Source organism: Chanodichthys erythropterus, chromosome 24, assembly GCF_024489055.1.
Source record: "Chanodichthys erythropterus isolate Z2021 chromosome 24, ASM2448905v1, whole genome shotgun sequence".
Lineage (NCBI taxonomy): Eukaryota > Metazoa > Chordata > Actinopteri > Cypriniformes > Xenocyprididae > Chanodichthys > Chanodichthys erythropterus.
Genome location: NC_090244.1, coordinates 18,762,745 through 18,776,816, shown reverse-complemented (window position 1 = coordinate 18,776,816; position 14,072 = coordinate 18,762,745). Strand labels below are relative to the sequence as shown.

The window sequence follows — 14,072 nt, the reverse complement described above, 5'->3', positions numbered from 1 at the left end:
GAGTTGCTGCAATGAAATTTCAGCAAAATGGACTAGCCTGCTGCATCATTTTTTCACTTTGATTTTCAGGATGTCTTTGAATTCAGTCCTCTGTAGGTTGATAGTTTTCATTTCTTTCAAACGATGTGGCATCCTTTCATTCCTAACTCATTACCCAGTCCATATCAGCATGATATTTTTTTTTTCCCATTGAGATCTGATGTGTTTTCAAAGTTTTTCTTTAATTTTTATGAGTAGTGTAAATATATACAATGTCAGGATCTCTTGTCTAGGAATTTGTGTCCTTTGTTTATCCTACCTGTTGAATGGATAACTAGCTTCCTCTTAATATATCACAGCATGTTTATATTATTACAATGGTCAGAGGTAATTCCAACACTAGCAACCATGGGTGAATGTCATGAAAGCATGAGCATGTGATATTTTTAAGACTAATATATATATATATATATATATATATATATATATATATATATATATTTTTTTTTTTTTTTTTTATTTACATTATTTCCATGACAATTAAAGTGCATTTGAACTCCCAATTGTCATTACTTCGACATTTATTTGTGAGTTTTGCAATTCTGTAGTTCCAACAGTAAAAAAAAAAAATAAAATATGTTGTGATACAACAAATCATTACCATACTTTAAAAAATACTTTCCACAAAAATATAAAGCAGCTGTTTTCAACATTGATAATGAAAAATGCTTCTTGAGCAGCAAATCAGCATATTATCATGCAACATGCAGACTGGTGTAATTATGCTGAAAATTCAGCTTTACCATCACAAGAAAAAATAGAAATTTGATATAAACTAAAATAGAAAACTCAAATATCAACATCTGCTTGTGTCCATCATGAACTCTTCTTTAAATAGAAACAGTAGCGACTATCTGGCTGACAGGTTTTGCCAAGACCAGGACACATAAACAAGGGCTAAGGAAAGTGAATGGGCACTTTTGGCAATGCCGTCACACACTGATGGATGCAAGGCGTCCCTCCTCAACCAGCCTGGGAGAGAGATTAAGAGTTACAGCACTCTTCTTTGAGATGCTTGAAAAGAAGGAATGGCAACCATGAACGCCTACTAACAGAATTCAAAAGAGTGGCTTGGTTTGCTAAAGACCAGAGTTTGCGTATTCATTCTGTATTATTAAAGGAATAGTTCAACCAAAACTTAAAATTCTGTCATTATTTACTCACCCTCACGACATTCCCAATCTGCATGCTGTTATTTGTATCATTTATATGATTTGAAAGTTACAGTGTATGGCAAGATTAGTAAACAATGACTTAAATTTCGATCTGTTCCTCATATACAGCTATTGTATGACTTGGAATCTTTATGGATGTAATACTTTTAAGAGGTTGACAGATGAGGTCTTTATGTCACTGTCATTGTATGGAAAATATTTTCATTTCTGGCTGAACTGTCCCTTTATCTACCCAGAATTCTTTGCCATCGGAAAAAGAAGTGCCATAACAAAAACAGAGAGATAAGGTGTGTCCCAGTTCGCGTAATTCTGCACTTTTCTATGCCATTTTGTAGTACAAACAATGTGAGTAGTGTGTTCACACTGAAAATTGCAGACGACAATAATCCAGTCAATTCTGGATGGGCAAAATCAAGTCCAGCCCAACATTTTTCTTGTTTGATAAGCCTTTTTGTTCGAATATACATCACAGGGAAGAAAAGACTATGAAAAAATCTGTTTCTTGAGGAAAGAAGCTATCAGACTTTGATGCTGTATTACAAATTAGCCTTATAAAATGTAGATATGCACAGTATATGTGCATAGTGTACAGTACGTCATTTGGGACAACAGAAAAGATGTTACACTTATATAGCCTACTTCTACTACTATATATATATATATATATTTCTATACTAAAAGGCTAGCTTTAGTGTGCAGTAAATCTGAAACTGCTGGGACTGAGGCTAAGAAAATACCAGAAGAAATTTTAACTATGTCCAAACAGAAACATTATCAGCTTTCCACAATGATAAAAAGGAAGTGGTCTCAGTTTTTCCCACTTCCGTGTTTGGCAGTTAAAAGTCAAACTTCAGCAATGTTGATTAGGCCTACTGTTCAATAACATAGTCGATTAATTTGTGTTAAAATGACCTTAATTTCAACTCTTCATGTAATTAAAAGTGCGCACGACACTTTCATGTTTGAGGTCACTAAACAAACTCTCTTTTGAGGTAAAGCACTCTTTGTCACGTTGATAAATAGAGAGAGCAGCTTCATTGTTTTTCCGCAGCAGCTGTGGAGGGAGGACTGGGAGGTTTGCCTTCCCAATTGTCTCTTGGAAAACCCTTTTGTGAACCTGCACAATGCTGCTACAGATTCGTACCACAATGGCCAAAACAACCCAAAATGTTTTAAGATGAGTTTTGAGTTACATTTTAATTAAATATAGAAATTTCAGGTCGTAAGAACACATTGAATAGATATTTTTATTGTGTCCATGTTGAATTTAGCATAGCTAGCGACAATAATTGCTTACAAACAACTCCGCATAAGGTTTTCCTTGTTATAACTTGCTATGAATTACATTAACTACCGTAATGTTTTACAATCTTACCACAAAGTAAATAGACATCACTAAAACGTGAGAGAGAGAGAGAGAGAGAGAGAGAGAGAGAGTTGCGCATGCGCACTGACAGCTGGGATATGTATGACCCAAAGAAGGCACCTGTTTGGTTCAATAGATACTTTAACGTTAAACTACACTCTGTTATAGTGAACTATCACTTACCTAAACCACAAGCGGTGCACTCGAATAGCTCATGACCCTCACACTCCGTGCAGGTGGGATGACAGAGAACGCACTGATTTTTTAGTAAGAACTGTCCGCTGGGACAGGACTGCATCTGGGATTTGGCTTGAATAAAACCGAAGAAGCATAATGATACCGTAAGCAGCGTCAAACCGGCGTTCATCGTTCGCGGTGTTCCACAGCGCATCTATTCGCCATACACACACTCACGGTTCATTCAATGAAGTGGGTCAGTCCTGCACTGCCAAATGACAACGAGCGTCTAAACAACAAAACTTGCCCAACAAGTTGCTTTCAAGGGGATTGGTCAACAGGCCTTTGGGGTCCACCCATTCCTCTGGCTCTATTTGATAAAGGACAAAGTATTCAACCTCTGTTTGCACATTATAACATTTTTACTATAATTTATCTGACTGAGAATATTTAACAGTAATGCAAAGTAGTTCATTATTTATACCATATTATAATATATAGGCTAATAATAATATAGTATTATTAATATATTATATATTATATTATTGTTCTTGTTATTATTATTAATATATAATACAATAATCTATAATAATACACTGTAAAAAAAATCATTATTTGTTATCATAACTTTTTTCTTTTGTCAGATCAACTTCTATAAATAACGTAGTTCAGATAACATAATATTTTGAGTTTCTATTTATTAAACCAATCTTCTTCATTGTATTAACTAAAATTTTTTAATTTCAATGAACTCAAAATTGTAAGGAAGCAGGTTACTTTTTTAAGTTAAACCAACAATATTTTTACAGTGTAATAATAATATTAAATTAAATGTGTAAAAATAAATAAATAAATAAATGTATTAATAAATGCTGTAGAATTATTGTTCATTCTTAGGTTATATTAACTAATGTTAACAAATGAAAACTTATTGTAAAATGTCATACTATAAAAATACTTAAGTATAATTCATCTGACAGTATTTAACAGCAATCGGTACCAAGCATTGCATACTGTATACATTTATATACAGTGGCAAAATATAAAATATTATTTTATTAATATTTATAAATTATAGAAATGGTGGTAGCCCACTGTACATATTACCATATGGGAAAACATTATATATTGAAAGACATATTTTCTTTTATTTTTAGTAATTAAATAAGTATAATAAATAATTTATTATTATTTATTATTATTATTAAATAAATAATATTATTATTAAATAAATAATATATATATATTTGGAATATAATTTTCACACACACGCACACACGCACACACACACACACACACACACACACACACATATATATATATATTATATATATATAAAAGATATTTTGTCTTTTATTTTTAGTAATTAATTAATAAATTTATATAAATAAATAATGGACCAACAAATTATATATATATATATTTGGAATATAATTATTACACACACACACACACACACACACACACAAGACATTTTGTCTTTTATTTTTAGTAATTAAATAAGTATAATACATAATTTATTTAAATAAATAATGGACCAACATATTATTTTATACATTTATTTTATTTATTTTATATATATATATATATATATATATATATATATATATATGTAAGATATTGTGTCTTTTATTTTTAGTAATTAATTAATAAATAATTTATTTAAATAAATACTGGACCAACAAATGATTTATATATATATATATATATTTATATATATATATATATATATATAGATAGATAGATAGATAGATAGATAGATAGATAGATAGATAGATAGATAGATAGATAGATAGATAGATATTTATATATATATTTGGAATATAATTTTTACACACACACACAAATTAATAATTAGTAATTAAATAAGTATAATAAATAATTTATTTAAATAAATACTGGACCAACAAATTATATATATACATATATATATATATATATATATATATATATATATATATATATATATATATATATATATATATATATATATATATATATATATATATATATATATATATATATATATATATATATATATATATATATATATATACACACACACACACACACACACACACACATATATATATATATATATATATATATATATATATATATATATATAAGATATTTTGTCTTTTATTTTTAGTAATTAATTAATAAATAATTTATTTAAATATATATACACACACACACACACACACACACACACACAATGGAGAAATATCACATATTAGTTTTACAAGTTCCCATAGTTAGCGTAATATTTGTCAAAATTAAAGGAGTTACATTTATGGGTCTCTCTGTTGCACATCTTATTAAAAAGCTTCTTATAGAAGATTGCACATTCTTTTTGGTAAATTTGCACTAATAGATGTGAGCATTTTAAAGGCCATTGCAAAAACTGGATTAAAGACATTAACCTTTTACACATTAACCTGTTGGTTTAGAGCCACTCCAGTGTGGTTGTTGTTCTGGGTCACTTTCCTGTTGAAGGAAGTCTCACAAGTTCCAAAGCTTCTTTTCGAGCCTTTTACACTTCTTTTGCCAAAGTACATGAAATCTGGTGTGTTTTTCTTGACTTCATACATTCCAGATTGATGAAAGGATCATGCAGCATGATATTATTGTCTTGTGCGTTTCTCTTATTTCTGTCCCGGAGGACTTCAGCTCTTGTGAAGCTGTCTTGACCTCATCGGTAAACAGATTGTGTGCGCTAAGTAGCCTAAGGTACAAAACAATATATTCTCTGTGGATCATTTTGATATCTTGCCATAAAACATTCCAAATTTTCTACCCTAAATGGACTTAAAAGGAATGGAAAATAAAGTGTTATTGGCAGCTACAATATTTCATATTTTTGTCTTACATCTATTAAAAGGGCTTTCAAAGAATAGAAAAATTATGTTTTAGAGGACCCTGATTCATAACCTGTAAATGTAGAGTATGTATTGACTGCTGTGCAAATCTATGAAGACACGTGACCAGCAGAGGGCGTCAGAGTGTACAGTATTGTTGATATATCAGTTCAAACTACAGGGTTTGTTTTGTTTTAGTAGAAAACCTTATTGTATACGTAAAGATTTTTTTTGTTCTTTACTTGCTAAACCGTGGCAATACACTTAACAAAATAATTAACATATATTTAGCAAAGGGATATTATTATTATTACTAGGCCTATACAATATGCATGACAGAAGATACACAGATGGATTGTGGAAAAATACCAAAATTCTTCAATTAAATTCAACGCCGGGGCAGTATATCAAAACTAGCCAACAGCCATGATATATATATATATATATATATATATATATATATATATATATATATATATATATATATATATATATATATATATATATATATATATATATCCCTCTATCGTACGCTGTTGCCTCCAGTCATGGTCTATTTTAGTTTGTTTTTAATAAAATAAGGCACCAAATGATTGATCAAATGTATCTCAGGACAGAACAACTCAAATACTAATCAATAAAAGTGTAAAATAGACCAAAACATGACCAACAGGTGTCCATTTTGTGTCCTGTTTCAGCATATGTGCAAATGACTATATTTTCTCCAATGAAAAGTGCTTTTTTCATTTGTTTGTATCCATTTAATCACCCACAAAAAATATGAGTCACCTTCACTGGCAAGTAAAGAAGTATTTTTAAGAACTTTACATTATATATCATCAAATATTTTAGAGAAAATAACAAAAAACTGTGTCGCCTCAAGGCAACATTGTACCATAACGGAATCGCATAAGACCATACAGGCATAATAGGTTTGAATACAAATGTATCATATTTGTAAGGAAAAGAGTTAGAATTATCTAAACATGTTGGCATTTTCACATGATTTTGTAATGCACTTATAAGAATAGTAATTCACATACTATATCTGCATATATTTTGATTTGCACATTTTCTATAGCACTTCATAAAGGTATAAAACAGGTAGCATTGGCGGTTGATGAGGGTGATGATGAGGAGTTAATGAGGGGTCATACTGTGATGAGGAAGATGAAATCATAGTGACAATCCATCAGGGAGAGAGTGAGGGTGAGAGAGAAGATGGACATAAGGATGAAGATGGATATGATAGCTTAATAACATAATAATATGATGGTTTGGTAATATTTGTGTTCCACTATGGATATAAAATGTTACTTTTTATTAAATATGAAACTTTTAATAACTTGTTCAAGTGTCTAGTTAAAGAAATTGATGTTTTCAGTAAATATATTACTTTTTTCTACATGAAAATGCCAAATGTTTTTCCATTTTTCCATTGTGGTACAATGTTGCCTCGAGGCAATAAACTTATACAAATTAAATAAATTAAAAAATAATGAAAATGTTTATTGATATTTTTAAAGTGTCCAATTTTAAGCAGGAAAATGATATCATATATCATATTGCGTACCATAGAGGGATATTTATTTATTATTAGATGAGTACACTATGTTTTGCGTTTCTAAAAAAACAAAACAAAAAAAAACATCCAATAGGAACACATCTGACTAAATGCAAAGCCGTTGAAATTTAACGGCTCTGCTGAAATGTAAATGAATAGCCAATCAACGCCAAGTACCGCCCCTTTTCTGTTGATTGATATTTGAGAAAAGACATTTTTGGGAAAATAAAATACTTTTAAAACACGATTATGGAAATATTTTTATTACTTTTCTATTCAACTTTTCTATTTTATAAAATAAAAAATAAAATATTATGTAAATTCAGTAGTCTCCTAGTTGTACATTGAATATAAATAGGTAATGAACCGCATATACTAAAACAAAAAGGATAAAAACATGCCTTTATCTATCAACATTAAAAAATATATATATTATTATTATTATTAAAATTAATACATGTTTTAATATCTTTCGCTTTATACCAAACAATATCGTTTATAGTATAAAAAAGTAGACTGAGCCAGCAGTCCTAACAGACAGCTGTTTTCCAGTGGTGGGCGGGGTCTGTAGTTCATTTATTACGTCAATCAATAGGCGTGAAAGGGGGATGTGGGCGGGGTCTGTTGCTCCTTTACGTCATTCAAGTGGGGGTAAGAGATGAGGTGGGCGTGTCTTCGGTGGCACTGCTGCATCAGTGAATGACATGAGGATGTGAAAGAATACAGAGGGTTGGGCATATGATTTTAAAGCCATTCTCGAGCGGACTGATATATGGACGATGAGGAATACACTAAGGACTGACTGAGGAACGGTAAGACGCGTCTTAAATAAAAGACTACTGACATAAGGAGCATCTGTATGCAATAAGAGGCTGTAGGAATCGTTGCGTACCCAGGGCAGGTGCACCTGTCTTCTGTACGTGGCCGGACCGCTATAAGACGCATCTTGCGGGTATACAGTGTTTTTATTTATTTATTTTCCCAATCGAGGTCGGGTTCAACAAAGGAACTTAGGTGGCATAATAAATAGCCGATTATTTGGTGGATTTGAGGTAAGGGCGTCTTTCCAGAGCATCATCATCAAATGCATGGCGATATGAGTGGGGATTGAATTTTCTTTGTCTGTACACACATTATTTGACTATATATCAGTATGGGCTGGGAGTGTTGCGTAACAGGCTGAAAGGAAAAAGCCGTTCATGGATTACAAAATAATAATCAAATATAGCGTATGTTTGATGTAGGAGGAGGATGATGGTGGATGCATTCTTGTTCATTTACTCTATATGCACAAATCCCAAGCAGAAATCAGCTTGAGTATGTCAGAAAGGCTTTGATTATCAAGCCTATGGATGCTTTTAATAAATTGCCTACTTTATAGGTGCTATGGGCTGAAGAAGGTACCTGTAAACAACCTACTGGCTATCCAATGGTGCGTTTAGGCCCTGAGCCGGGCTGTTGGGCTCAGTATTTTTTCTTTTATTTGAGCTTTTTTTGAGTCATTTTTTTTTTTTTGCTCAAAGAAAGTTTTAGAAATTCACAACTGTTTTGGAAAAAATTGTAAAATACTGAGATGTATACTCTAGATTGGTGGTTCTCAACCAAATTGTCTAGGGAGCTTATTTATAATTATTTAAAATAAATGAAGGTATGTAATGGATAATGTACATTAGTTGGGCATTATAGCAGGTCACAAAGTGGCTAGTTACCAAATAAACTTGAGCCTATACTCTGGAAAAAAAAATAATAATAATAATAATTTGAGTTTAAAATATTTTATTATCTTGTTGAGACTGATTCTTCCATCCTGCTTCCACAATGATAATTCCTGAAATTGTACTCCTTAAATTGTAACTTTTAATGGAGCACTTTTGTCATCATTCTAGAAGTAATTATGCTGTCTATACTGTCGAATTGTTCAAAATGTTGTTTAATCATATAACGCTGAGAATCACTGCTCTAGGCAGATAAGTTTCCCAAAAAAATCCCTCAGGTGCCATTTTGAGATCACATGACCAGCTGACTATTACTAATAACAAAAATTCTGTTTTCTTTATACAGCACTTTAAGCCAGTGCTTAGTTCCTTTCCTTGATTCTGATTGGTCAATATCGTGAATAAAACACGGCTATGACCACTTCACTCAACGGTTCTGTGTATCACTACACCCTTAGCAACCACTCTTAGCAACGTAAACTGTATGTTCTCAATTGATATTGTTCATTGAAGCTAGTGTTGTGAGAAAGAGATCGAGTGAGCGAGTTTATTGCCTGTATTTTTCTTCAGGTCAGTCCTGTGTTCATAATAAAAAATCTGTTTAAATGTCCGCTGCAATATCTTGTCCTTTTAACAGTTAAGGGGTTTTCCCATGACTGACAGCGCTAGTCAAAGCATTTGTCAGTTGCGTCTTATTCCGTGTTCACAACAATTCAGTCTTTTCAATATAAAAGTCTTTGCTACTGACTGACACACTCATAAAGACAGTCTTTGCCGCCATCTAATGGCGTAATAATGTATCTTCTGTTGTTGTTCAAGGTCAGGGACTATTTTTTCTGGCGGAAGGAAGGCTTTTAGTGACCGTTTACTTAATGAAAGTAATATTAATATATATATCTGGCTTTAATATTTGTATTGTGTGGTAACCGTTTTATAAAAGCAATAAGGTACTCGAGGCTAGTGCTAGTAAATCACGACTGAAGGGGTTCACTCCGCTTCGCTTTGTGCCTAACAACGATTCACGATACAGCACAGCCTCTCATACCTTATTGCTTACATATAAAGAAAATACATCTCAGCATAAACAGAGAAACACATTAAAAGAAACAAAACTAAAGATAAACAATTGTAGTTAGTAAACAAACTTCATGCATCCAGGCCAGTAGGTGTCAATATAGAGTCCTTATACTTTTATGACAAAAATGTACTGACTGCACCTTTAAGCTTTATTTTATTTATTGGATATTGTGGCTTTGCCTTGGTTAAAAAAAGTAGCATGCCAATAGAGTATGTTTGTAAAATCGGATAGCTTAGGCTACGTTCATTCTGAGAGCGTCTCTCTCGCACTATATGATGTGAGAAAACAACTAGTTGCCTTTAACGCTCTTGTCTGTTTGTTTTAGCATCAAACAGCACCCACAAGATCGCCAGCTGACTTGTTGACTCTAGGTGCATTGAAATATGCAAGAAAAATATTTTCTTTTCTTATTAACATCTTCTCTGTAACAGGAGGAGACATTCATTCATTGAAGGTAGACATTTCTGGCAATGTGCAGATAAGCTTTATGAAGGTTTGTGTCAAGCATCCCTTTGTTTTGTCTTTGAGCTTTTCGTAATGGTGATTTTAAAAAAATGCAGTATATACAGTGGGCCACTTTATTAGGTACACCTTGCTAGTATCGGGTTAGACCCACTTTTGCCTTCAGAACTGCCTTATTTCTTCGTGGCATAGATTCAACAAGGTGCTGTAAACATTCCTCAGAGATTCTGGTCCAAACTGACATGAAAGAATTACAGAGTTGCTGCAGATTTTTCGGCCGCACGTCCTCTCGTTCCACCACATCCCAAAGCTGCTCTATTGGATTGAGATCTGGAGTCAGTTTCAGTATAGTGAACTCACTGTCATGTTCAAGAAACCAGTTTGAGATGATTTGAGCTTTGTGATATGGTGCGTTATCCTGCTGGAAGTAGCCATCAGAAGATGGTCCACTGTGGTCATAAAGGGATGGATATGGTCAGAAACAATACTCAGTTCGGCTGTGGCGTTTAAATGACGCTCAATTGGTACTAAGAAGCCAAAAGTGTGCCAAGAAAATATCCAACACACCATTAAACCACCACCTGCAGCCTGAACTGTTGATACTAGGCAGGATGGATCCATGATTTCATGTTGTTCACGCTGAATTCTGACCCTGCCATCTGAATGTCGCAGCAGAAATCGAGACTTTCAGACCAGGCGACGAATTTCCGATCTTCTGTTGTCCATTTTTGATGAGCTTGTGTGAATTGTAGCCTCAGTTTCCTGTTCTTAGCTGACAGGAGTGGCACTGGTGTGTCTTCTGCTGCTGTAGTTCATGTGCTTCAAGGTTCGACGTGTTGAGCGTTCAGAGCTATTCTGCATATCTCAGTTGTAACCAGTGGTTATTTGAGTTGAAATTGCCTTTCTATCAGCTCAAACCAGAGGTCATTCTCCTCTGACCTCTGGCATCAACAAGGCATTTTCGTCGGCAGAACTGCCGCTCAGTGGATATTGTCTCTTTCTCGTACCATTCTCTGTAAACCCTATAGATGGTTGTGCGTGAAAATCCCAGTAGATCAGCAGGTTCCAAAATACTCTGGCACCAACAACCATGCCACGTTCAAAGTCACTTAAATCATCTTTCTTCCTCATTCTGATGCTCAGTTTGAGCTTCAGCAGATCATCTTGAACATGTCTACATGCCAAATGCACTGAGTTGCTGCCATGTGATTGGCTGATTATATATTTGCATTAACGTGCAGTTGAACAGGTTTACCTAATAAATAATCTGAGTTGACAGCCATTGATCCTACTAGGACTCAAGGTTAAACTCAAAGCATCAGAAAATAACAAAAAGATAAAAAGTTATTTTATTGATCCCAGAGGGGAAATTTTGAAAGCAAGCTCCAACAGATGCCAACAGACAGGGGTAACACACCGATCCGACAAAACTCGACAAAGTGTCTGTCGGTGCAGACCTTTAGATGCTTCACTCAAGAAGGTGGCACACAAGAATACATATGACCTTGATCTGATTGTTTCAGATGCTGTCATACAATCCAGCATGCCCCTATTGACCCAGTCTGTAAGACTCTAGCATTTTTTTTCCAAAACAGAGAAAAGAGGATGATTTGGAGACAGATGGAATGATCAGGGCAAGGCACCAAAGTGGAAACCCTGCCGATGCAGCCACTGAGGGCCTGTGTGTGCGACATGGCACCAGGGGACAATGTTTGGCAACTGATCAGTTAATACATGGAATTCTGTCCATGTCGTAAACACTTTACTAGCAGAGCTGAGATCAGTCTGGAGATCGGCTCCACAATCTGACATAAAATTCATTAATTTGTCAAAAGAGATCACTTAGGATAGGGAACAAACAATGCTAAATGCAAACAATATAATGCCAGCGAACAATGTAATCATTGATAGTTAAAAGAATTAGTAAGCTAAAGTGAGAAAACATTTAAAAATATCTGATTTTCATTTATTTATCTGTTGGATTGCCACTTGATGTCCTATGTCAAGCAAAACCAGTTGAGATCCACTGTTTTGAACTCTATGACTGATGTATCATTTTTCATTGCTTTTTCTTATTACTTCCACTTCACAATTATGTAAAAGTAAATGTGTTTTGTTTTAAATACTCTTATAATGATTATGTTAGTTGATTGCCTATGCTCCATTTAATAAGTGTATGCGAACTACTAGGGCTGTTTATTGCCGAGAATCTGGCGATACGACACGCATCACGATATAGGGGTTACAATACGATATATTGCGATACTGTAAGAAAGGCGATATATTGAGGTTTTTTTTTATTTTTTTAGTAAGAGGATCTATTTTAAGGGGGAAAAAAATTTTCTGTCTTGAACACACCACCATATGCATAAAACCTGAGCAAAAACGTAATTTTATTTAATCAAACTGCTGCATTTGCATTTATATGGAGCAAACATCCACATCCCTATGATCAGATGCTTTCTTGCTGCTGCCACTGCTGTCATTTTTATTGTGTTTTTGTTATTGAGAGGAAAGAGTGCAGCACATATTTACATGGAACTCAGATTCAATGTGTTTCTCACGTATTGGATTTTAGCATGGCGTATTTTGTAAACATCATGACTCTTGTCGATCTCGTTAGTAGTTTCTTTTTAGTGGAAGCCAAAACGACTCCACACTTCAGCTCAATACACCGCGGCGGGAGCTGGTATAATTCTATCATCTTGTGAGTTAGGTTTGATAATACTAATGCTAACGCTAATGATGCACCCTTGCGCTTCTTGTCACAGTTTATGTTCTGAGATAACACTGCCATCCAGCGGTCGGGTTTAACCAAACACAAAGCCAGTGACACAAATCTTGGATGTAAACATGAATAAATAAATATGGATACAGTGTTTTTGAAAATCGATATTCACGTGAATCAATATTTTCCTACACTCCTAATGCAAACATAGGCTCTCAACACATGTGCACAAGAAAGTTTCACACTTGTCCAGTGTCTGCACTCTTTCTCTTCAAAAGTAATGAGCGATAACATGTCTTTGAACTTATTTAAACTAGAGTTGCGTGTAACCCCTTCATCCAAGGGCTCGTCAACGCGGGCATCTATTGTTCTTGCCTTGTGGACAAACTAAAAATTCAAGGCGCATGTGCAAGGTGAACATACAGAGCATGTGTGGTTAGAAGGATCAAGCTACATGCGTACAATAGAGTGGAGCAGGGATGAAATATTTTTATAGGCAAAACCCTGGAAACGAGTTAGCATTTTAACACTTCCAGTTCCATCATCCTAATGTCAATGGGTTTTTTGAATGGGTTGAATGCTTGAAACAAGGTATGTGGTGAACACAAGCTCAAGCTATTTTCATGTTTTATTCTATGATATAAAATCCATCAGTAATTCCCTCTTGTGATTGTTATAAAGCTTTTACTTGTCTCGTAAATGGCGGTTGCTAACAAGTAGCTAAATGGGACTACAGAGATTGTTGGTATATTAAACTTCATCAGCCAAACAGGTAAACTCATCTACTCACTAGTACGCTTTCACAGCCTCGTTGTGTTTATAATCACGCTCTTGCAAACTATTATAACTCGAACTTTCAGGGAAAAAAATTTAAACAAAGACTGAAAGAGTTGTTGGTGTGTAGTGA

General features: G+C 33.8%; 2 protein-coding genes across 4 annotated transcripts in view; one reads left to right on the top strand and one right to left on the bottom strand.

Moving 5' to 3' along the window:
- LOC137015039 (proprotein convertase subtilisin/kexin type 5) overlaps positions 1-3,054 on the bottom strand; it is a 56,117-nt gene extending 53,063 nt beyond the window's left edge. For both annotated transcript variants that reach the window (XM_067379687.1, XM_067379688.1), the window contains exon 1: positions 2,764-3,054. In XM_067379687.1, coding sequence (XP_067235788.1) covers positions 2,764-2,971 — 208 coding nt within the window. In that variant the 5' untranslated portion in view covers positions 2,972-3,054. The remainder of the gene's footprint in view (positions 1-2,763) is intronic.
- A 4,823-nt stretch (positions 3,055-7,877) lies between these two features.
- The window catches only part of otud7a (OTU deubiquitinase 7A), a 99,154-nt gene continuing 92,959 nt past the window's right edge, over positions 7,878-14,072 (top strand). The window contains exon 1 of one of the 2 annotated variants that reach the window (XM_067380060.1): positions 7,878-7,994. The gene's annotated coding sequence lies outside the window, so the exon portion shown is untranslated. Of the gene's footprint in view, positions 7,995-8,215; positions 8,235-14,072 lie in introns of those variants that run through there. The other variant, XM_067380063.1, reaches the window with a different exon arrangement.